General features: G+C 39.7%; 1 protein-coding gene across 2 annotated transcripts in view; it reads left to right on the top strand.

Annotated features, from left to right (window-relative positions):
• Positions 1-21094, top strand: part of MME (membrane metalloendopeptidase) — a 53710-nt gene extending 32616 nt beyond the window's left edge. For both annotated transcript variants that reach the window (XM_054835874.1, XM_054835876.1), the window contains exons 15-23: positions 1315-1395; positions 2389-2492; positions 4972-5030; positions 9907-10026; positions 10735-10868; positions 12672-12737; positions 16074-16169; positions 16585-16661; positions 19683-21094. In XM_054835874.1, the coding sequence (XP_054691849.1) occupies positions 1315-1395; positions 2389-2492; positions 4972-5030; positions 9907-10026; positions 10735-10868; positions 12672-12737; positions 16074-16169; positions 16585-16661; positions 19683-19782 (837 nt within the window). In that variant the 3' untranslated portion in view covers positions 19783-21094. The remainder of the gene's footprint in view (positions 1-1314; positions 1396-2388; positions 2493-4971; positions 5031-9906; positions 10027-10734; positions 10869-12671; positions 12738-16073; positions 16170-16584; positions 16662-19682) is intronic.
• Positions 21095-24483: the final 3389 nt, after the last annotated feature.

Genomic DNA, 24483 nt, shown 5'->3' with positions numbered 1-24483 from the left:
GATAATTTATTATTAAAATTTAATTTTAAAAAAGCTTGTAAATATAATGGTTTTATTAATTATAGAGCGGGACCTGGCATTTTCCTCCAGAATTTTGTGTTAGAAAATCTTAGAAAAAAACATTAATAACTATCAAAATATTACTGGCTTATCAAACAACTCTAGACTGTAAAGTCCTGCAATAAGCTACGATTGCAACAGATAGCTAAGACAGTCAGGGCATCCAGTGGGCTTATACTGATTATGATGTGATCAGACAGTAAAGACGCAGTTGGAGGAACTGGTGCATTCCTAGTGTTATTTCCATAGCTACACGGAGCGATCAATTACAACCACACAGGAACCTCAAATCAGGCATGGCAATGTGAGTCAGGTAGCAAACTGAAAACCCTAAATTCTGTACTATGATTAGACACAGACAGTATTTGTACAAAGTCTATGAAATACTTCCACTGTTGTGAACAATTTATTTGACAAAATGAAATGCAAACTGTCTGAAAAGTTAGGATCAGAAACCCACACACACTCTACATGTTGCTTATCATATTCACTCATTTGTGGGAATTGCCTACATCAGAATATTAGTTGTATAGATAATGTGATTTTACTGCTAAATTTATTAAGACATATTTATATGGAAATACTGGAAAGAATTGCTAAAGAATAATTTGTTCTTTGGTTTGTTTTTTTTTAATTACTCTTGACATTGCCATCAAATACAAAATAAATACTTGGCTATCAAAAGAAACTGAGTAAGGTTTGGGTTAAAAAATTTGTTCAGGACTTCCAATTGTCAAAATTTGGGAACATTTAAGTAAATTATTTCACTCCAATGTAGATGTGGGAGCTAGTTAAGAAATATGGATACTGATCCAAACTCAGTCAAGATTTCCGTAAATTTGTAAATGTGTTTTCCTGTAGCACACTGAAGTTAAAAAACTTCCAGTTATTAATTTTATGTCTATTTTGGATACTGTAAAATACGTCAAATATTTCAGGAGATCTACTGTTTCTTTAAACCAGCCTTTCCACTCAAAAGCATAGCTGAAGTATGTTTGGCTGTCTTGTGCACATTTCTGTAAGTTTTCTTATGAAGAAAGGAACAGAATGTACTTTCTAGAATTTTCCATTGTTATAATTAACCATAAACTTTACAGTGCTTTCAATGAATAAAAAAATGTAAATTAAAAACATATACAATTAATATCATGGGGGGGGTTTTCAGTTGCTTCCATATTGCATTATTATGTAATTTATGATTGATTTAAAAATATGGCTGGATTTGCTATGGATATCAAATTATCTTGTCCCTAGGCAACAGCAATTAGAGAGAGGATCGGTTATCCAGATGAGATTGTGACTGATGACAGTAAGCTGAACAGTGAGTACCAGGAGGTAAGTATCCACAGTAGGTAGTATAATTAGAAACGGGTCTTAAGAGAAAAAATGGTGATTTTGCCTTCATAGCCGAGCTGAACCACCTGCATCTGCATAGAGTAACTCAAGCTTGTGCGCAGTTGCACATGTGTAAATAAGGCTGTATTAAAAGCCAGTGTAGTACAGTTAATCCAGTACAGATAGTCATAAGTATTTGACGGTGTTTCAAAGGAATGTATAAATTCTAGAGTAGCTATGCTAGAATAAAACATAGAGCCAATGGTGCACAGTCCAGCATTTCTAAGGCTGCCGCTGATTGACGTAACACTGGTTGAAGTGGATGCAAGTACATAACTTAGTAACTGTGCCTGTTTACCCATGGATTGGAATTGGTCCCTGAAGTATGACATTGGACTACACGTATGATTTAAACTGCATCTGAGCTTTTCACTGCAAAATGTGACCTCAGTGTTCTTTTACCTTGTAGGTTCATTTGTGAGAGTAGCTCCATTAGTGTATTTAGTACACATGTATGTTCAGGCAGAATATGTCTTAGAAGTCACAGTTTCAGTTTTGAAAAATACAAACATAACACCAAAGTATGCTTTTTAAAACACCATTTGAGCCTTATTCATGTGTTCTTTCTAAGGTGGAATTGCAGCTTACAAGGCTGGTAGCTACTGGTTTCAGGCAGGCAACTCCCAGAGGCTAGGGTCCTAACCAACAAATGCTGAATTCAAAATAAATAAATATATATATATATATATATATATATAAAGAGGGAATAGACATCTCTGGAAAAAATTATACAGCTGGTAACATATATCCAGCTACACTATCAACTCTGTGATGTAGCAGAGCACTGCAAACCACGTTATAATTGTAGATTAAAAAGTACTCTTAATGCATTGCAGAGCTCATCATGCTTAAGACTAGATTTTCCAGATCCACGTGTCTTTTATTGCAAATCAGTAACCCCACCACTAAGTATTTTCCCCTCTTTCTTTTTAGTTGAACTACAAAGAAGAAGAATACTTTGAAAATATTATTCAAAATTTAGTATTTACCCAGAAGAAAAGGCTGAAAAAGCTTAGAGAAAAGGTGGACAAAGAGGAGTAAGTATTTAAAAATACTGTGTATAGTCTTTCATCCAGTTTCCACAGTGGAGGTACTTGGAAGGTAATCATTGATGATTTAATGAACTTCCTTCTGCACTTCTTCCTCCATGAGAAGGGCAGGTAAGAGAGCACTGGTCATTTGTCAAAGGCTGGACCTACATTAGCAAGTAGGGCAAAGAAATTGGGAGATGGTGTAGAAGGTTAAGTATTCTGGAGTAGGTCTAGTCTGGTCCCTTAGCTCCTGGAGTGAATTAGATGGACTCCTGGAGAGCAACTTTTTAATTAAGTTCATCTGAAAGATTAATTTCATCCCTGAGAAGTTTGTTTCTCTTGCTCGGAGATTGCTGAGCCAAAGAAAGCATGATTAAATGAGGATGAGCAGGAATTTACTTCAGAAACGTACTCCTGCTCTGAATTAAAATATTATTGTAGAATGTAGCTGTACCAAAGACTGGCAGGCACATTCCCTGGCTGTACTAGCTACTCTTCCTGTCACAGCTCTGACCTATTTGGAAGTTAATTTAAGCCAATCAGAAAAATCACTGTGGCACCATAGGCCATGCTAACTTTGCCAGACTGTTCATTTGAATAAGGGCTGCAGAGCTGGATTTATCTTGAGAGGAAGATAAAAGAACCAGCCTTGTACAGTTTAAGAAAGAAAAGACCGAAGGGAGGTGTCACTGCTGTCTTCAACTACCTAATGGGAGGCGATGTAGAGAAGCCTGACTTCTTGGAGATGCACAGTGACAGGCCAAGTGGGAAGAGACGCAAGCTGGAACATGCAAAATTCTGAGTAGATGTTAGGAAAAACTTTTCACCATGTGGGTGGTCAAACAAGACACAGAGAGGTTGTGGGATCTCCATATCTCCATCCTTGGAGATACTCAAATTGTGAATGGACAAGCCTCTAAGCAACCTGATCTAGTTAGCTTTGCATGGGGCCATATGACTTCTAAAGGTCCTTCTTACCTAAATTATTCTACGATTCTGTGTTTCTATTTTTAATTACTTTATAATTTTCATAGTGCTGGTCCAGACTTCTTTTTTAAGGAAAAAAAAAATAAAACCTGCAACTGTTCAGACTCTTTCTAGTCAGTCATCATACATCTTCAAATTCTCAGCTTTTCAGAAGATGAAGTATATACTTGACACCTCTGGAATCACCACTATGAATTTCCCAAGTACTATATCACAGCTTTTCAGAACTGTTGTCATTATCGTGGATAAATAGTTTCAACTGTTGCTTTCGCTGTTCTGTACTTACATATCAGTAACTGAAATTTTATGTTCCACCTAGCAGCCACTTCACTTCTGTTTTAATTTCAAGCTGTTTGGGCTTGGCTTGTTCAATTGCTTCAGCTTGATTTAACACAACTACTGTTTTGTTCTCACGAGCGGATATTAGTTAGGAGTAACTACCATAAGTTTAATTGCTTTCAAAGATTACCTAAAGTGAGCCTGGAAGTATCAACCACAATTGATTATCCTCCGATAGTTATCGTTTATCCTGCAAATTAACTTTCACTTAAGCAATAGGCACTGTTAGAATACTTTGCATTGCTTATGATTGGTATAGGCAATACAGTTCTCAAAAAGACCATTTATCATATAAATGAATTTCACTCAGAGAGCACAGCGCCAGGAAATACAACTTCAGTTGTGTAAGGACCAGCTATTTATTATCTCATTTTCTCTGACATCTTTTCTGAAAATAGTACACATTAAATGTGTACAATAATGACACACATCAAAACACTAGACCTGCTTGCAATTCTAAGAATTTAATTAGGTGATCACTGATGAAAGTCAGTAAAACTGTAAAATAGAAAAAAGAGTTAAAACTTATTAAAGTAATGCTGAGAGCCTTCATCAAGGAAAGTATGTATTATTTAAATTAAACCATAGGACTGTGAATCAAGCCATGCCTCTGCCACGAGAGCTCATGGTGGTCTTTGCATGTACCTTCATTCCTCAAGAAATTGTGTTAAGGAAAAAATTATAGTAGCCTCTAATCTGATACTCATAATGTGCTGCTGTTTGAGATAGCTGGATATATGACAATGATAAGTGACACAGAAATCCTTTTAGTAAATAGTCTTTTAAAAAGTTCTATTATCCCCAAATGTTTAGTTACCATTATAACCTCAGGATCTGTGTTTCAGTTTCCTTACATAGGAAATTTTGCCTGTACAATGCTGCAGTCTGGGTGGAAACAGAAACAAAAACCAAGTGTCATTGTTAATCAGTTTGGATAACAAAGGGAAAGGGCTACTAAAATGATTAAGGGCTTGGAGTGTCTGACATAGGATGAGAGGCTGAGCACACTGGGGTGTTGGACTTGACAATTTCCAGGAGTACATTCCAACCTCAATTATCCTGCAATTCTGTTATTCAACATCTAGGTCTGTTGCAGGAATCGTTAACTCTGCCATTAAGAACTGAAATGCTAACATTTATATTCTTCTGTTATTACTAGGTGGATAAGCGGAGCTGCTGTTGTCAATGCTTTTTATTCAGCAAGTAGAAACCAGATAGGTAAGGTTTACCAACTTATTTACTGGATGCAGATTCAATGGCCAAATTACTTTTATATATATATATTTACAATCAAGAAGTGAAACAACCAATATTATGGAGGTTGCAGGAGGGCCTCAGTGCAGCAAAATCAGAGGTTTCATTCATAGTATTTTCATCTCCCTATGTTTTGAATTGCTGTTGTGCAGAACAAGGACAGAGGCTTGGGATTGAAAGCAATAGCAGTGTGGAGTGGCTAGAAGTTTGATGGCTAAGTAATTTGGTGGCCCCAGCCTTGTTTTAAGGGATGAACAGGGAGCACAGTACCACTTTTACCTGAAGGAAACACTGACTAAAAGTTAATTGTGCAACTTCCTGCCATAAAGTACAGCTGGTTTCCATTCCTTATAGTCCCTTCACAATTCCTTTGTATAAGCTTATTTAGTATGGCTTTGGGAAGGACGTTGAGTTTCATCCTGCTGGTTAATGAATACACCAATTCATTGACTGAACCACTCAGAATCCCATAACATTTCACATGGTAGGCCAGAATCACGGAGCCCCATACTTGTTCTCATGAAGCAGTACACTTCGCTTTCTGTAAGGGTAATTACAGAGAGTGAGACCAGTCTAAAACAAATGTCGTATTATCAAGGCAACATATGTTCTGCATTTGATGATGAAATATGTCCTCATCTCCAGCACTTCCCCATACACAGGGGGAATCGGTGCTCAGAAGACAGACTCCAGCAATCAGCTTCACGTGCGCTGTGCTGAGCCAACGGTCCCATGCTGCATGGGACCGGGCACCTATGGGGTCACTGCTCCTGGAGCATATGGTCTCTGTTCCAGAGCTGCCTCAAGTCCCAAGCAGGCAGAAATCCTGTATGTCTCTGTCATCACCTTCTGTATGTAAAAATAATGATGACAGTTGGAACAAAACTTTTGGGGCTCAATGAAACCAGCATTTCCCAAAAGACAAAGTTTACTCAGAATCTCCCACCAGCTATCTTATCTGTAGCACTTCAAGATCTAATTATGAACCACAACATATACGAGCCCCATACCAGCATTACTTTAGTCCCATTTAAATTGCAAGTCTTAACTGTTAGCTTAAATGCAAAATTCTAACATACATTCTTTTACATATGGCATAAGACAAGTTTAAGGAATTTTGAGGCATCCTTAATTGCTATTCTTAAGATTTAAAGTCTGCAAGATGACTTCAAGGTCACTGTCTGATGTGTTATTTAATTCTGCTTCTTTTGTGTTGGAAAAATGAAAATGTAAACCTGGCAGATTAAACCAAGGAAAAAAATCAAATTTAAAAACTAAGAGAAAAGTGCAGTACAATGAAATAGTTTTTGTAATGCTTTTGAGTATAAACTTCTCTAATATGAGCCACCCCAAAACCATCCATGGTTAAAAATAACCTAAAATAGAAAAGAAAGCATTAAAATGCTTTTAAAGAAATAAAAAAAAAATTAAAAAAAAATCCATTATAACTAAAGATTTGAACTGCATGAAAGCACTGAGGTTTCTCATCTTGTGAACCGCACCAGCTCTCTTCACAGCAGTGCAGTCTTTTGAGAGTCAAAACACATTTTACAACATCAGTTATGCCTCACAATATTTCTGTCACATCTGTTCTGCAAATAGTGTTATTATCCACATTTCATAAATTGCAGTGTCCTTTCTAAGCCATTAGGTACTATGATCCATGTTTAACTCCTGAAAACAAGTGTCTAAAAAATGAAAAAAACCTTGTCCTGCAGGGCTCTGCATGGAAATGAAACAATATTATTTCTCGTTTATTTATGAAAGCTTCCAAAGAAAATATTTGGTGGAGCTATTATTTCCATTGCCAGGGATGAAATTACCACTTCTTAACTTCTGATATAGTCCCACTTCTTTTATCAAATGAACCATTAAATCAAGGTGAAAAAAGGTACTCTCTCTGACACTAATACTAGTGTCAAAAATAACGTCACTATTCTGCACAACTGCTGCTACCAGCAGGACTTCCAGTAGCACCAGAGGTAATCCAAAGCTTTATTTTGGGACCGAGTATCATACTTAATTACATGGCAAAAAGCACTCCCTGCTGTTCAGTCTGCAAGTACAGCTGCACTAAGCAAAATGGATGCAATTTTCCTCCAGTTTTTACAGGGTATGTTTAATGCAGCATACTAACATTTTCACAGTCGGTGTTTTCCGTGCAAAAAAGTGAAGTTCATTGAGCGCCCCTGATCACGTAACTCTTGATTCTGCGTGTGCAGGTTCCAAGGAATAGCATCAGGTTTACAATGGAAGAAATCAACAAACTAAGCCAAGCTTTCCCAAAGGATTTTTCCTTTTTAATTATTTCTGTCCCTACTGAAGAATTGAAGAGGATAAAAAAAGCCTGCAGTCCTACTGCCGACTAGCTGCCTGTGTCTTTGCAATAGCTTGCTCTTTCAGAGTCACAGAGAGTACTGTTTTGGGCACTGTGGGACTGCAGTATTGGCAGCCTCAACATCATGCAGGCCAGAATGAGGAGGCATGGAGAAATCGCCTTGTACTGGTGCAGTCATAAACAGGACAAGAGAATACGGCCCACCACAAATGGTGCTGTTTGCGTAGGAATTCAGCAGCTATAATACTCACCTATTTTTAGGTTTCATGTCCCAGTCAAAACTTTGGTGGTATTTGCCAAGGTTCATGAACTTCTCCAGTTAACCCAAACTGTTCTGGCTTTGCAGTAGGTTCTAAAGGTAAAACATGAAGTAAGCATTGTGAAATGTCCCATTCACAGGGACAACACTGTGCTGACCGAACTGACCACCACTGTGTGGTTAAGGATGGCAAGGCAATACAGTCGGGTTTGGCAGGTGGTAAAGCTAAGTGAGCATTGAGCTCATCACTGAACATTTAGCACAAAAATCTGCTCAGAAGGCTTTGTTTAGAATAGCTTTGTTCAGTAATTTGTAGAAAAGGAATCATGATTTGGAAGACTGAAACTGGTGACTGGCAGTTAATATGAGCCATAAATTCTTACCTCATCCTTTAGCTATGGCATGCCACAGGATAATTAAAGCAGTCTGATCTTTAGAGCAATGTCTGAATTAGCTTAGTATTATGCTTTTTTAAAAAAAAAATCCCTCTAAAGAGGAATTCTGTGTATGATGTGTAGGAAATTGAGAGCTCTGTTACTGCATTTTAATATGGTCTGATCTTCACCATTCTCTCAGCAGCACTGATCGTAAGGAAGCTGCTAAACCTCAGAATGAGCCGAGCTGCTGGCAGTAAGGTAGCGCACCATCTGCTTCCTTGGGTACCCGCTACCGCTGACCCATGGGCAGGTCTGCACAACTGAACTGATCCCTGCATCTGGCTGGGGGGCTGTGCCCACAGCCAATCCTGCAAAGACTGTGGCACCGCGTCCTCTTCTTGTGTCCAGGGCAGCACTGGTTCTGAGGGAAATACTTTTTGCCTTTTCCTGCCTTCTCTCTTCTTCCTTAAATCTGTACTCCAAATGTATCCCACTGTGGGAGGAATGCCTGTCCACCTCAGACTGGTATTCTGTAGCAGAAGTCATAGATTAAGTTGTTTTCAGAAGGGTGGAGTTTACGAAAAAAAAAATAAAATTCTGAATACCAACATTTTACTGTAAAAACGGATGAGGTGATAGGGTGTTAACTGCGCTGAAAGTCCTGGGGAACTGTCTGCCTTCAGGGAGGGAAGATGGCCCTATGGTTTCGAGGAAAAGCCAGGCTGAGCTCCAGGCGAGTTAGGGTTGTGATATGCCAAGCCACCAGGACTGATGATCGTTCTGTGGGAACACCTCGCTAGCAGGAATCTCCAAAAACTATACTGTCCTGATGCTGTACACGCTGGATATCACTCTGGTTTGCTGGTCATCAAAATAGCCCATCACATAGTATGGCGTTTACACTCTTGTCTTGGCTATCAATACTTTCTGATAATAACATCAAAGCATGTGGATATTTAATTCCATGTCAAAGTAAGAATCTTAACTGAATTACTGTGGCAGTAAGCAGCAGAAATAGTTTCTTTTCTAGCCTGTTTATTATTTTTCAATTTCCCCATGGTTCTTTCTCCTCTTGAAAGAAACTACTAGAACTGTCCTGGAGTTATGCTGTTTTCTTTCTTTCACTGTGTGAAAACTGTCCCCTAATTTCTCTTTTTTGTTCAAGTTTTATAGAGTTCACAGTGCAAATTAACACTTCATATTGCTGCAGCAGGCTGACGTACAGGGAAAAGGCCTGCGTGACATACAAAGTAGAACCAAATATTTTACAGAATTTTTTTTTTATTCTTCATTTCTAAAAAGATCACAACTGCAACATGAATTCTTTTTACTAATTTGTTTCTTAGAAGCCTAGAAAAATGAGCACAGAAGTGGGTGAAAAGAACCACTTTGTTCCAGTTCTTTCATTGCCAGCTTGGTCTATTTTCATTGATTCTAGTGGGAGTTACTGATATTTTCAGTGGAAGAATAAATTCTTCTCTCTAAGATTGATTTGTGGTGGAAGCAATGATCAAATAATTTATTCTTCTAGGGGAACACCCCTTTCATGTTGTTGTGAGGTTTATTTAATAATGATACAGGAGTCTGAGAATGCTAAGTGCTGTAAATTGGAAAAGTAAACTGCTTTTTTGTGAAGTAAACAAAGTAAAAGCTGAACCTGATTTTGCAAGTGTCTGAAGAGGGGGGTGGTCCTGCTGATACGTTCTTACTATCCTACAGCCGTCACCATGTGTCAAGTCACTGGATGTTGCTGATAAATCTGAGGGAACAGCATGACTTTGGTTAAGCCCATAAAAATGATCTGTTCACACTGTGCGCACTGGATAACGAGGCAGTGCCTTAATTATGTTGTGGGTTTTTTTGCAGTCTTCCCTGCTGGCATTTTGCAGCCCCCTTTCTTCAGTGCATCCCAGCCCAAATCTCTGAATTATGGTGGCATAGGCATGGTCATCGGTCATGAAATCACACATGGTTTTGATGACAACGGTAAGGCACTGAGTTTCTAGTTACAAAACTTGACAATGCACAGAATGTTTTACATGCTTTAGTGCTTAATCATTCCAGAGAGCAGGTAAAATGAAGATGAAGTTTCCATATATAAGACCAAATCTGGATTTCTGAGGCTTTGCAGCATTGTTACCCACGACAGTTCCCAAAAGCATGAGCCAAAGAATCCCACAGACACTCCTGTAGCTGCTAGGCTGCAGCAACAGCCCAGGATTGATGGGGGCCTGCAGCACACAAGGGCTTTTAATGTAGTTGCTGGTCACTTGCTTTTCCCAAAGGCTACATCAAAAACTATCATAAATTATGCATAATCATGAACAGGGTGTGTCACTAGGCTGGCATAGGTGTGAACTCAAAGGTCTAGCTATCAGACCTGTGGCCCAGCCACAGCGTTCCTTTCTAGACCTGCACTATGATCAATCCAGCACTGAGTCACAGGTCAGAACCATACCAGGCTTCCTGAGAGCGCCTTAATCCCATCTTCTGATTCAGTCTGAATTCATTTGGTTTTCTCCTCTGTTGAAATATAGCCCTCTTAGGAAAAAAACCCACAAACCGAAAAAAAAGCATCTGTATGACTGCCTCATTACAGCGATTTTTTTACATGAGTGATTATACTTACTCGCTACCCTTCTTACTGCATCAGAAACCTCTTTTCCTGTATACATAATTCTGTTATTATTACAGGCAGAAATTTTAATGAGAACGGAGACCTTGTAGACTGGTGGACTGAAGAATCAGCACGCAATTTTAAGGAGCTATCCCAGTGTATGGTGTACCAGTATGGAAACTTTTCATGGGACTTAGCCGGTGGACAGCATGTATGTCATACTTATTTGTAACTACCAATGTTCTTTTTAAGGAGGAAGTACAAAATCTTATGTCCTAAACATGCAAACCCTTATTTACATGAATGCTGTCTTGGCTTATGGCCAACACTGTCGCCCCTACACAAAAAAAAAAAAAAAAAAAACCCAAAAGAGATTCTTAAAGATAGTGGTAAAAACTCCACACATACAGTGACTGTTCTGAAAGAGGCAGGATTTATGTTCTGAATGAGTGGCAGTCTTAGAAGCCTTTGCCCTAGAAACCTAGAGCTCAAAGGTTCTTTTTTAGTTCCACGAAGGAACAGAAAAAAAATTTGGAAGTTTGAACCTCATTTCCCTAAAGCTTGATGCGCAAATAATGTATATCCCCATCAAAACAAATCCTGCCTGCTTGCTTTCCTTCACTCAAGTTTCTTGCTCTGTCCCCCATAGAAACATCTGGACTACAGAGCTAGAAGGCCTGAGCAGAATCAGTGTATACTAAGAGAGGAAAAGATGATATGCAGATTTAGGAGAGGCAGGCAATCCAAATGTGGCTGCATTTACAGCGTTCTGCACAGTTAAAATTACTAGGCATTCAGTGTGGTGTCTGTGGCTGGAAGCCCTAATTTCACAAGAACAGTTGGCAGGATCAGGTCTGCTCTGTGTCCCAACAAGATCAATATCCCATTAACTCACAGAAACAGGTGATCTATTATAATTACTCATACTGAACAGGAGACCAGTCCTGTTCCTATTAAAGACAAGCTGCAAAACTGCCACTGGAAGGAGACAGCCCTGTACAGGTAACACCCCACTTCATAGCATGTCATTTCAGGGGTGACCAAGTTCTCTGCTAACGCACCTGCATTGTCTCTCGTGCACAACCCAGCTTTAATCATCTAGAGGCAGTTTAACATCTCCACAGCACTCCCACTCTGTTGTCCCAGGCTGGCAGTGCACATACTTCAAAGCTACAGATAGCAGGGAAAAGCTACAGGTAGAATAGGGAAAAGATAAAACTTCCATCCCTGAGGTTTTCCTAATCTGTGTATTAAACTGTTGGGACTCACAGAGAGGCCAGTAAAACTAGAGAAGAATATTACAACATACTTTTCTGCCATTTTTTCACACATTAAATTCTGTCTAACAATGATTCTAGGTTTTGCAGCTTTGAATATCATAGCCCAGTATCTTGGGCTAAGGGTTGAAAATATATTTTTTTAAAAATAAAATTACAGATTCTTCATTACCAAAGCTTCATCATCTTTAGTGATACTTCACTGACTTACGAATACCATACCAGCTAAATAGATGTCTTCTATGTCTCTTGCTACCAAAGAGCTACCTAACTTGCCTAATGTACAGAAAATACTTTCTGGCAGATTTGCTGATCTCTTAACTGATCATTTTAGCTATTTGGAGTTTGGATTTTAACTTGTTTTGTAGACTATACAGACAGGTTCTGCCCACTTCCTCTGATTGGAACTGTAGTAAGAAATTGAGGGTTAAAGACATGGAGAAAACAGGAAGAATGAACGAACAATGACTAAGCATCATAAGATCTGGGTAGAAGAAACGAGAGCCTAGAAAGCTGCCTGTAGGGGAAAGAAGAGGATTAGGGAAAACAATAGTATCCGCATGGATTTTGAGACAAGGGAAGCAAAGACTTTTCAGAGATGTTAACATAACCTTCTGCTAAAACTTCAGATTCTAAGGGGATTCTTGCCTTTAGAAAGTGAAAAACACACACGGTTTGGCATTACGGGTCCTGGATAAACTCTTCAGCAAACTATACTTTTCCTTTCTGTTTTACAGCTGAGTGGAATCAATACACTAGGAGAAAACATTGCTGATAATGGGGGTGTTAGACAAGCATATAAGGTAAGAAGTATCCATTTTTTTATTTTAGCTGAAACCGTCATAGATTAAAAAATTAATTTCACAGCCTTTGAAGTAGAAACATTTTTGTGTTAGGGACAGGACTATACCTACTGCATCATCAAGGCACAGTTTAAAACTATTGAGTAGCTGTTGTATTTCTTTCATCCTGTTAATGATTTCAGGATACATATTACCTGTGCCTAGTGCGCTCTTTTTCAGCTTTTTTTTTTTTATTTTTTCCTTTTGTGAATAGGGAATCTGTAGAATGAAAACATTTAGTGAATCACGCTTGGACCATCAGCTAACTAAACTGATGATACTGAGCAGCTGTCTGCCTCTGGCTATCTGTCTTCACCAGCTTTTTTATGCCAGGAAGGAGAGACCAAATGACTTTCTTGTAAGCTCTACCCACAAACAGTCTCTGCCTACGTGGAGCACTATTCACTGTTAAAAAACCTGTTCAAAATATTTTGTATATGTGACTTGGGTCCCCTGTACAGGTATCCAAAGATGTCAGTGACATCTGGACTCCTTGTGCTAAGCTTCCATGGGAGCTTGTATCATTTTTGGCTTTCCTTCCGTTCTCTTCCTGAAACAGATACTTAACCCCTTAGACTGGCCAACTTCAAGACTGAAAGTAAAAGAAACAGAGGTCTTCTCTTTAGGAATGCGGGTGGAGAGGTGAGAAGCAAGTCAGCTTCTCTGTGACCTTGTCTTGTGACTTGCAAATCTGATGGTTGCAGGCCTTAATAACATGATCCTTCCTGGAACACCTTCTTCCATGGCAAAACATTCAACACTTGACAACTGGAGGGCTGTCATTCCTCAGCAAAGTGCCCGCTGGGATGCACAGGCCAACTCACACTTCTCAAACTTACTTCACTAGAAATGTACATGTTTGAGGGCAAATACAATTATTACTGAGAGTTTAAAGAATGAAGCCTAAAAGAGGCGTCAGTATGGTATATTAGAGTAGTCTGACCTTCAATTACTGGAACATATGTGCATTTAAAAGAAAACCAGTACAAACTCACGAAAAGGGGATACTCTTTCTGAAAGGAATAGGAGTAGCCAGAGAAAAATTAGAAGGTCAGAAGTATTAAAAAATGTTAGATATTCATATCATGACATCATATAAATAGTAAAAAAGGTCCAGAAGGAATCTTGAGAGGTCACCTAGTCCACCCCCCCTCCTCGCAGGTAGAATCAACAATTTCTGTATCATTCAAACATACCGTAAGAGAAGTTCCGCTACCTCCTTGCTGCAGTTCGAGTGCCGTCATGTCTTTGCTTTCAACAGTGGAAACAGAGCAATTTGTTCCTTTCTTTTCTGCGACCTTTTGCGTATTTGAAGACTGTTACATGGCTTGAAGGCCCAGACTTCTCTTCTTTAGACTAAACAAACCCAATTCTTTCAATCTTTCCTCATAGGTCATGTTTGCTAGACCTCTGCTCATTCTTGCTGCTTTCTTCTGGACTCTCTCCAGTTGGTCCACATCTTTCTTGAAGTGCGGTGCCCAAAATGGGACAAGCGCTCCAGCCAGTGCCAAGTAGAGTAGAAGGATTACTTCATGCGTCTTATAGGAGACACTCCTGTTTATACATCCCAGTATGGCACTTGCCTTTTTTTGCAATACTGTGGCACCGTTGGCTCCTGTTCAGCTTGTTACCCACTAAAACTTCCTGGAACCTTTTCAGTAGACCTGTTAACTACTCATTCCTCAGTGTGCACTTGTGCAGTTGATTGGCTTTACTCGTGCGGTAGCTGGGCACTGACTTAGAACATTTCTCCAATTTGCCAGCATCTTTCTATCATTAATGAAATACTAACAACTCATTGTTTGACACATGGTCTTCATAAGAAACATGAAAGCAGCTGCTCTTACTATGGAAAGGTTTTAAAGTCTTCTGCAATTCATTTAAAAAAGAAAAAAAAAAAGAACAAAACCATAATAAAAAAAATCTACTTTTCGTAATGCAACATTTGATAATTGATAAAGTTGATTTCTTTCTGCAGAAACAGTTTTGTGCTAGTAAAATTGTATCCTGAAACTCTGCATTGTGCAAAAGGAAAGCATCTCTTACCATATGTGTGTTATTTTAGACTCTAACCCAATAGCTGGCAAAAAAACATGAAATACATTTATGTGATAAACATTGGAGAGAAAACCAAACTGTAAACAGGACAGCAAATACACGTGTTTTGTAGAATCAGAGAGGAGTGATTTTTTGCTGAAGCTTTTTACTCCACATCTCTCAAGTTCAATGGAAGGAAGAAGGAGAAGAGGGAAAAATGAATACATGGGGGAGGAATGAATCCTCTGATCACATCTTGATCATCTTTGAGATCGTTTGTGCCTCCTTGAGCAGAGGCAGGCAGGGGCGCCCAGCCCAGCCACTTAGCCAGGGATCCACGCACCGGGAATCCCCAGATCACACAAGGCACCTCAGCTATGCTCATTTTGGGACCATGCCTTAGAAAGCAGCACGGCAGCGTGCTTTTCCATGTGGGTCTCCACCACGCAAGGTACATCGTGAGGGTAGCTGACAGTAATGCCTGACCCACAGAACCTGAAGGAGGGAGAGCTGCTGCGAGTGGGTCTTTACACAGGCAGCTCTGAAACCCGACAATTTGGAGGCTGGCTTAGCACAGGGATCGCTGGTGCCTCACTACATCTACCCCTGCATTGACATCAGAGAATCTCAAAGCTATTTCCATTACAGAACGTATTCTGGTTTTTTAGCGCAGAACCGCCTTGCTTTATGCAGTCATTAATTAAGCCCATGAAAGGATTTGCTAGGTAAATATGTAACAGTACAATGGAATTTAATGCATTAATTATGACAAAGCTTGCTGAAGAACAGGACTCTCTGTAGCTACTGCATTTCAGAACACAACTGTCCTTTGCATTCTTAATTTCTTCTCCTGTAAAAAGATGCATAGTTATGCAAAGGTCTTGTTATCTGGGTGTACTCATATCACTGAAATTACTCCATTGCCTTGACTTCTTTTTGCTACAGTAAATTGCTTTCTTTAAGCCTGTTTCTGTTACCATTTATTCCAATAGAATTCAGCCAGCTTCACTGAACCTGGTGTAAACCAGTACTGTAAGGCCCATTCAATGAGAAAACTGTCTTGGTTCGGTCAGGCTGCTGGTATCACCATACTAAGAAATGGCCCTGTCAGCATTTGCTTAAAGGTGGCATGTGGTAAGATGGATGGCCAAGGCAGTCCATGATTGATTATGTCAAAGAGTCCATGTTCCTCCTTGTCATCATTTCATTTTGACTGCCTGGGCTGGAAAGAGTAACATTTCTACTCAATTCATTCTACAGGCCTATGAAAACTTTGTGAAAAAGCATGGAAAAGAAAAACTTCTTCCTGGTCTTGAAATGAACCATAAGCAGCTGTTTTTCCTGAACTTTGCACAGGTATTCTATACATCTTGACTGAAGGCTTTGAAAATCACTTGAAGTTGCAGTTTCACAGTAAGTCAGAATGAGTAGGCTGACTTCCACAGTTTTACTGAGCTGGCAGAGTTGCTAAGCTGAGCAGTGTTCACTATGAAGCAGTGAAAATAAAATCTTGTTAGGTAATTTTTATCTTCCCTAAATAAATTAATTCAGCCACAAGTAAGTCTGGTAGACAGTTTCTTGTGCCCAAATGCCTTTGAGGACAACAGTATTTTTATTTTTTTTTTTTTTAAACAAAACATACCTGTTTTTCCTCTGTGTTCTAATGTGAAATTTATTCTCACAACATTAAGTATTTCATAGTGAAATGACAGCAAGTCTCCTCCTGGACAATCTCCTTGCTAACAAATGCTTCTCTTTGTCACATGTACAGGTATGGTGTGGAACATACAGACCAGAATATGCTGTAAACTCCATCAAAACTGACGTGCACAGCCCAGGCAAATTCAGGTCAGCATGTATAGTAATCTTCTGTGCAACTCCTACAGCTTTTAAAGAACTCTACACAAAAGGCTAGGCAGATTTAAGCGTATACACGTATATAGGCATAGCAACTGAAGATGGTTGAGAGAGAGCAAGACAGTGTCCCTCTAGACCTCCCAGCCCTAGCATAGCTCTGTGCCGACAGAACCAGGCACAGTCCTTCCCAGGAAGCTCCACAGGCAGAAGGCAGCTGTGGGGCAATTGTCCTCACCCTTGAGGCGATAGACTTTAATTCTGCCCACACTATTGAGAAGCTTTGAACAGTTGTCACAGGACAAACACCATTACCTGCCTGTTACCAAACATGGGTGCTTGTTACAGCAGAGTCCCAGTGACTGTGTCCAGAATCCAGTGCTCTTCCAGAAGCCCCCTGGCTCCCACAACAGGTCCTGATAGGGTTCTCATAAAGACCAAAGGCTATGGATGGACTTCACCTCTGCTGAAGTCACAGGTAAAACCTCCAGTTAACCGGTGGAGTATAAACATTTTACTCTTCCAAGCATGGAGAAGAATTAATCTCCTTTTGAACAGTAATACTGACGTGAGAGAGAAATTCCCTTCTGTCAGTAGCCTTTGCTGTCATTAGAATGAGGAACTCCTTTGCCATCTGGAGCTAAAGGCATTTTAGCTGTGATGCAAATTTGTATTTTCTGCCATGTGTACTCAGTCAGCCTTCCCAAGAATAGGTGGGCTTGAATTCAGTAGAGTCATGCAGGAAACTCAGCTGTTCAGGGTGGAAGTCTTTGGGCCAGACTAGGATCTTTTCTTTTGAACGTAAGTCAGAGCAACATAGTCATCAGTAGTATAACAGTGGTTTTGCTCTAATAAATGTTTGGTGAAATGCCATGAGATCAAGTAGTAATGTAGACACCACAACATCTCTGTTAGCTTTGAAAGGCTGTGCCATCTCCAGAATTCACATACACAATAGCTGATTTCTCTCCTGATACAATTCAGTACATCAATTCCAGTATCTTTCTTTCAACAGCTTTTCACCAAAGAATTATTTTGTTTATCCCACATATTCAAATATTTAGTGAAAGCAGTGCCTGTTCCTTCAATTGCTACTTGACTGGCATTTCACTGTGGGTGGTTTTTGTACTATCTGCAGATCTCTCCCAGAGGCAGTTTATGCATCAAGTCCCCTAATCAGCCGAATTTGGTCACAATGCTAATGAGGCTCTGCAGCAGTTCTTCAGAGTGTTCCTCTCCGCTTACCTAATTTGTATGAGTCATGAGTTCTTTGAAGTTCACTACTTCAGCATCTTTGTGTAATTGCATTTGTGTATATCTTGGATATACTACATCGTGTATGGTTCTGGTTTTACATCAGTATGAAGGGCTATAGAAACTTTATATGGAATTACACAAGTATGAGAAAACATACTAACATTTTTAGAATGTGAAGTAATTTTCAGGATGAGGCACCCCTAGGAGCCGTAAAATAGAAAACATTTCAGTACACGAGACATACCCGCAAAATTACTGCCTAATGACATAGTATTAAAATGCCACAATGGCTCCCCAATGTGCCCTTTTTTATTATTTGAGGGCGCAAGGTAGGAGTTTCTGTTGGTTGGTTGAAGACCTGCTCCTCTGACTGCAGGCTATTTCTCCTTACAGGTAGGACAGGCAGCTCTGCACAAAAATTGTTAATGGCATAGTACAATTCTAGTTTATGGGCTAACAGCTCTGAGCACCGGATGGGTAGAGTCTTTTGTCCAGTAGAAAAATCAGAAGTTAGCAGACAGATGCCTTAGATGAGGGAATCAAAGGCAGGCGAAAGAGAATCTGCATCTGAGTGTTGAACATGCAAAATTAAAACAAAGCACGTACAGTAACAGGTACAGGTCAAGCCCTGCTTATGTAGCAAATCCCTGTAGTTCTGGGGACCTTAGTAAATAAAGCAGGATTCTTATCCCACTGCTGTTTTATCTGTTAATAACAAATGTCAGTAAGTTTTATTACACCCAAAATACTTTTTGCTCGGTTTCTGGCAAAATCCCATTTTAGCAGTTTTAGTCCTTAGGAGCAATGAAGCGCTGCTAGGTCACTGCCAGTGCGTGACTTCTGTAATCGTGTTTGTGCTGGCTCCTGAGCCCAGTCAGCTAATAGTCTCACATTCGATCCTATGGAGACAGTCAAATTATTACAGATGTCAGCTGCTGAACTTCACCTCAACTTCTGTGGACGCTTCCCAGTCCTGTTGAATCTAATGATTAAGATTATTCACAGAATAATCACAAATTACTCAAAGCAGCAGTTCTTGAAGTAACTCCTGGTCCACAATCAATGTGCACCAGTATCTTTGACATTTGAAGCTCTTTTCCTGCGTACGTGTGTGCATGCTAGATTTCCATTCCTGAGGGAATGAGCAACTCCAAGCAGATATATTCACATATGTTCACAATTACACATACAAACACTGCTTTAGCTGGAATGTCCTCATATTCACTTGAAAGCGGTTCTTTGTAAGAGTCTTTTTTCCAGGAAACTCATTCACTGCCACATTTGCGGAGAATGCCCAGAGCAGCAGTATGATCCTAGTTAAAACTTGATTGGTGTAAAAATGTAAATGAACATTCAGTGAAAAGTTACACTGCAGTCCTCTACCTCTGGGTCTTGTTTTCCCTTTACTGAGGAACTTGTCAGCAAAACAGAGCTGAAAAAAATTCTCAGCGAAAACAAACGACAAGCATTTAAACCTGTTCCTGGTGAAACAAATGGAAGTTTTGTGAAAGCCAGTAATGAAGAAGGGACAGCTCCTCTGTTTTGGGGAGCTGCAGGAGGGACCATACAAACTGCAAAGAGAAAATACAGTCACTCCTTCAGGTGAAACAGAAGCAGTAGTCAGAGTTCAGAAACAAGGGCGTTTCCCACAGTATTTCAAGGTGACGCAAAAAAGAAGTTATGAAATGTGGGTCGTCTTGTTTGTTTTAAACAAAGGCAAGCAACTTAAACTTAACACGATGTTGTTTTGTTTTAAAGGGTCATAGGATCATTGCAAAACTCTCCGGAGTTTTCTGAAGCCTTTTCATGCTCCAAGTCAAACTACATGGATCCTGCTAAAAAGTGCCGAGTTTGGTGATGGAACTGTAAACCTTGCATCTTGAGGAGCTTTCCAGAAAAAAAAGAAGTTTTGAACTAATGTTGAAAAGGGGAGCAGGGAAGAAAACAGAGGGAAATACGCTAGCATAGTCACTGTAATTCTTAGTAAAGAGGCAAAAGTAAAAAATGACACATCAAAACATCAAATGAAGGACTAATGCTGATGCAGGAATTAGCTGCTGTAGCTGATCGGCTGCTTTTCCTATCAGTGAACCCTGTAGAATCTAAATCACTTGACAGCATACGATAACATTTCACTTGTAGTTAATCCTGTTTCCCACTGGCCAAGTGGCTTTTTGGTTGGGTTTTTTAAAATGTCAAAGTATAACACATTGTCTCCCACTGGCCAGTGAATGCATCTTTCCAATCAAGCAAAGGAAGGAAATATTAAGTAACACAGTTTTAGACATCATAACATGATAATAAGACAACAGTTTATATCTTAAGTGTCAGACTTTGTACCCTCTGCTGTTAGGATAAATCTGTTCTACCAAATGTTTTCATTTTTACTTGAAACCATTTATACAAGAGGAGTCCAAAGACCTGCTGTAATTAAGTAACTTCCTACTAATTATTCCAGTGTGTATTATCTGAAGTCACTATTTACAACAGTTTATTTACTGCTTCCCAGCCAAACTGAAATTGTAGGTAATTTATTAATTTTGAACATACAATCTGTATGATTGTGATCAAAGACCCTTTCACAGTTTTCTAAGCTTTTTCTTGCTTTCTCTAAAGTTGGTGTTTTTTAAAGTTTCTAGTAATGTATAATTCATAGTTTTTATATTTAAATCTGAGCTACACTTTTGACTTGAAGTATTGTAATATATTTTAGCAGTGGCCACATAGAACTGGGAAATTTGAGTAAAGCATGGTATTAGGCAATAAGACAAAGTCTACAAAACAGGGCTCTCCAGCAGAGTATACCAATAGTCATGTTTTCAGGCTGACTTTCTCAGTGGTTAGGGTCTGATCCTGCACATAATTTGTACGTATTGTGATCAACATCAGTCCTCACAGCAGTGGAGCTGTGCAGCTGATTGCAAGAATGGAGCTTTAAGAAAGAAGGTAAAAGGCTTTAAATCTGCACTGATATGTATTAAACATCCTCATGCAGATTGCAAAGGAACTTACTGCTTTGTATATCAAAGCAAACGGATTTCCAAAAATAAGTACCAGATACCTCAGATGACTGCTACAAATAGGTATATTTAAAAACCTATGTTCCTTTTAGCTTTCTGAGTTTGTCATCTGATAAAAACATTTTGATAATAAACAAATTATCAGCCAAATGCAATGTGTGTTCTTTATATGAAATACAAAAGTACAAAAAAAATAGTCTCTGCAAATAAATTTCTATACTCGCCCCGAGCACCACACTTCAACATCTATAACAACTGACAAAAGGAGAATTTGAATAATTTTGTTCTAGTTTAAAAGCAGATGTCAGTAGGTTATTTTGTACCCAAGGAAATCACACTAAAATTGCCTGCAGAAAACTTCCTCTTCCGAGACTTTTCCCAAACAGTATGATAAAGAGAGCAGAAAATAGAATGCCTTACACGAGCTCCCAGCTGGAAGAGCCGCGCTCAGTGCAGGAATAGCGAAGGCATCGCGTAGCAGCCGGTACAGCTCCGCGGCTGCTGGAGCCATGGTGGCTGAGCCTGCAGTGTCCAGGCAGCAATGGAACGGTCTTGCTCGTGGTGCACCAGATGGATCAAGTGGCTGGCAGCAGCCACAAAGCAAGTTCCCAGAGACCCCTCTGAAGGCACCGAGAGGACCTGCAGAGACCGTGCACCCCATACTGTTCCACACCTGGTCACTGCTGCCACAACTGCCCTGACTCTGACAGGGAAGCACAGAGTGACAAGCAGTGGAAGTTAGAGGAAAGCAGTACAAAAAACTGAAAAGTTGTGTTAACAAGTTTTTACTTCTCTGCTGGGCCCCTTTCTTCACTCCTCTCCATGTATTTGTCATAGAACTTTCTATACTCTTCATCGTTAACCTGATACATCCAAATGGAACTCACTCCTTCACACACGCAGGCCCACAGAACTATGAAACGGGAAGTGCCATTATCCTCAGCTAGAGAGGGAACACTCATCAAGGATAGAAAAGACATTCAGAAGGTACCTAAATAAATCAGTGGATCACTAAATACAGAATAAATAATATTAAATGTAACAATCAATAAATACAGGATCGCTAACAGTGAATAACAAATATATCCCTTATAAAGACATAAGTCAACACAGGTAAATCAGTTCTACTGTCTGTTCAAGAGAGTATCAGCAAGCTTTCCTGATACACCTCACGTCCTTTGCCTGCTAGACAGGCAAAACTAGAAGAGCATATTTATTGCTGGAGATACGGATTCCTCCCTTAGTTTTCAACAGCAGGCATCCTACACAGTGAAGGGTTTTTCACGTCTGAGCACCTATAACACATGAATAGTTGCACCTTGTCTCATGCTAGCTCCTGATGGAGCAGGGAAGGTGAATTCATGTACTACCAAGGATATGGTCATTTCTTTCACCAACACAGTAAGAAATAAAGCTTCCCTTGTGGAAAGTATCCAGCAACACTCTAGCCAGAGCAGCAACAGTTTCTCTTTAAGGAAACAAAACATAGACACATATGACAGCTGGCTTTAGACATATCATCGAAGCCAGCTTTTACATTCATGAATTAGAAGAGTTTCTTCCCAAAATCCCCATTTCATCACTGCTTCCCCCTCCCATCTATTATAAAATACAGCAAATCCAGCTGTAACAATGAGCTAGAGTTTGGAAAGAAGTGTGTGAAATATAAATCAAACATAATGCATGTGACCAGAAGAAAGGCAGTTTCACTAGTAATTGCTGACTGCAGAAAGGGCCAAAAATATCCTCATTGCATGAAATCAACTGAATGAAGATCTAGAAAACAACCTACCAGCACTCCTTGATTTGACAGAAGCGAGTGAGAAAGGTTTGAAGAAAAAGGACCTGGTCAATGTAGGAATGTAAATAGTCAAACTATTTGTAAAAGTCATGTTTACTTATGCCCATGCATCTATATCGCTTCCAAACCCACCCCCTGACAGACACCCCCCCCTTCTTTCCTTCCTCCCCACAGCTATACAGGCTACACTAACCACAGGCTCAAGCCTGGAGGTGCAGATGAGGCTGCTCATTCCTTAGTTCCCCTTTGGAGTAGGTGGGACAATAAACAGAAGGTTGGCTTTACTCCTGGCCTAAGCAGCTGAATCAGAACTGTGTGGGTAGCTGCAACTACTGAAATAAGCCCTTGTAGGAAATGAGTACACACCAGAACCAAGAGAAAACAAATCAGCTACAGTACACATCTGAATCTCAGAGTCTCCTGATACCAGTCCCGGGGTCACGCAGGTCATACACCACCTCTCATCAGTGTAGTCTTCTCCAGAAGTCACCTGGCACATCAGCTAAGTGCAGGGAAATCTTGTATTAGCATCGAACAGACAACCAAAGTGTAAAATACACCTCTTGGAAACCAAACCTTAACCAGTGGCAATTATAATTTCCTCACTCACGCAAAAGTGAAATTCAGGTCTTCATAAAAGAAACAGCACTAATCATTCAGATGTGAGATACCTGACATTAAACAAGCAGTGACAATCAGGATATACCTTTCATCACAGCTTGCAAACTAATTAGTGCCAGCGAGGATTTTCCTTCTCAGACCGTTAATATGTCAGAGGAGTATTTCTAGAAATACCATGGACAGCATTTACCAAAGGCCTCAAAACCAAGAAACAAGGCAGGAGGACACGGCACTCAATGCAGCATTCATATTTCACTGCTTCATTTCCACATCTAAACAGTAACAGATTTCACAGTAGGAGTTTAAGTGGTGTGCAAATACACTGGTTCCTTCTAGCATTCCCATGAGGCACCTAACTGATCAGTAAGTTACCAGATTTACTGCCAAAAGTTATAAAAACAGTAAACGTGGTGTCACTAACAGAAACACTGTGTTCCTAAAGTGTTGGCATCTTCTGTAAATTTTACGTGCCTTGACTACGTTGCCTAAGAAAACACGTTGCTGTTGTACTGAAGAGATGCTTTGAAAAAGCTGGTGCGAACACCACAGATATGAAGAATTTGTGACAATATGTAGAAAAAAAACCCCACAACTAGTGCCCTATGAAGTGTGCATCAGTATGTGTTTGTTACTGTTCAAAACCAGAGAGTCAAATAAAGCAAAAAAGATTAAAAAAATAAATCAGTATTACCTCAATGGCAGGAAGGAATTTCTGGAAGAGGAGAGTATTCCATACTTAGAAGAAAGAAAAGTATGTTCATGCCTGACAAGTAATTAACTTATCTTGATTTTGGATGAATATGGGATATCTCCTCCTTGTTAGATTCCTCTCACTCCCTTGCCCTTGATAGTTTTATTCTTGGGGTTTTGTTTGTTCCCCCCCCCCCCAGCTACTTAAGTCACCTTCCTTCTGTATTCTCTTAGATAAATCAATTCCTTGCAAATAACCACACAATCATATAGTCCATCTGCAGTGTTTTTCCTCATTTCCTGCCCATTTTAGTTCCAACTTCTCCCTCCACTGTATTTTCCTTTAAATACATTCACACAAATTTTGGCACTCTCTTCTTTGGTACAAAAAGCAGTTCTGGAGCCTGCTGCTGTGCAGGTCTACTCT

This window comes from Grus americana, chromosome 9 (genome assembly GCF_028858705.1).
Source record: "Grus americana isolate bGruAme1 chromosome 9, bGruAme1.mat, whole genome shotgun sequence".
NCBI classification, from domain to species: domain Eukaryota; kingdom Metazoa; phylum Chordata; class Aves; order Gruiformes; family Gruidae; genus Grus; species Grus americana.
This window is presented reverse-complemented; position numbering and strand designations above follow the sequence as displayed.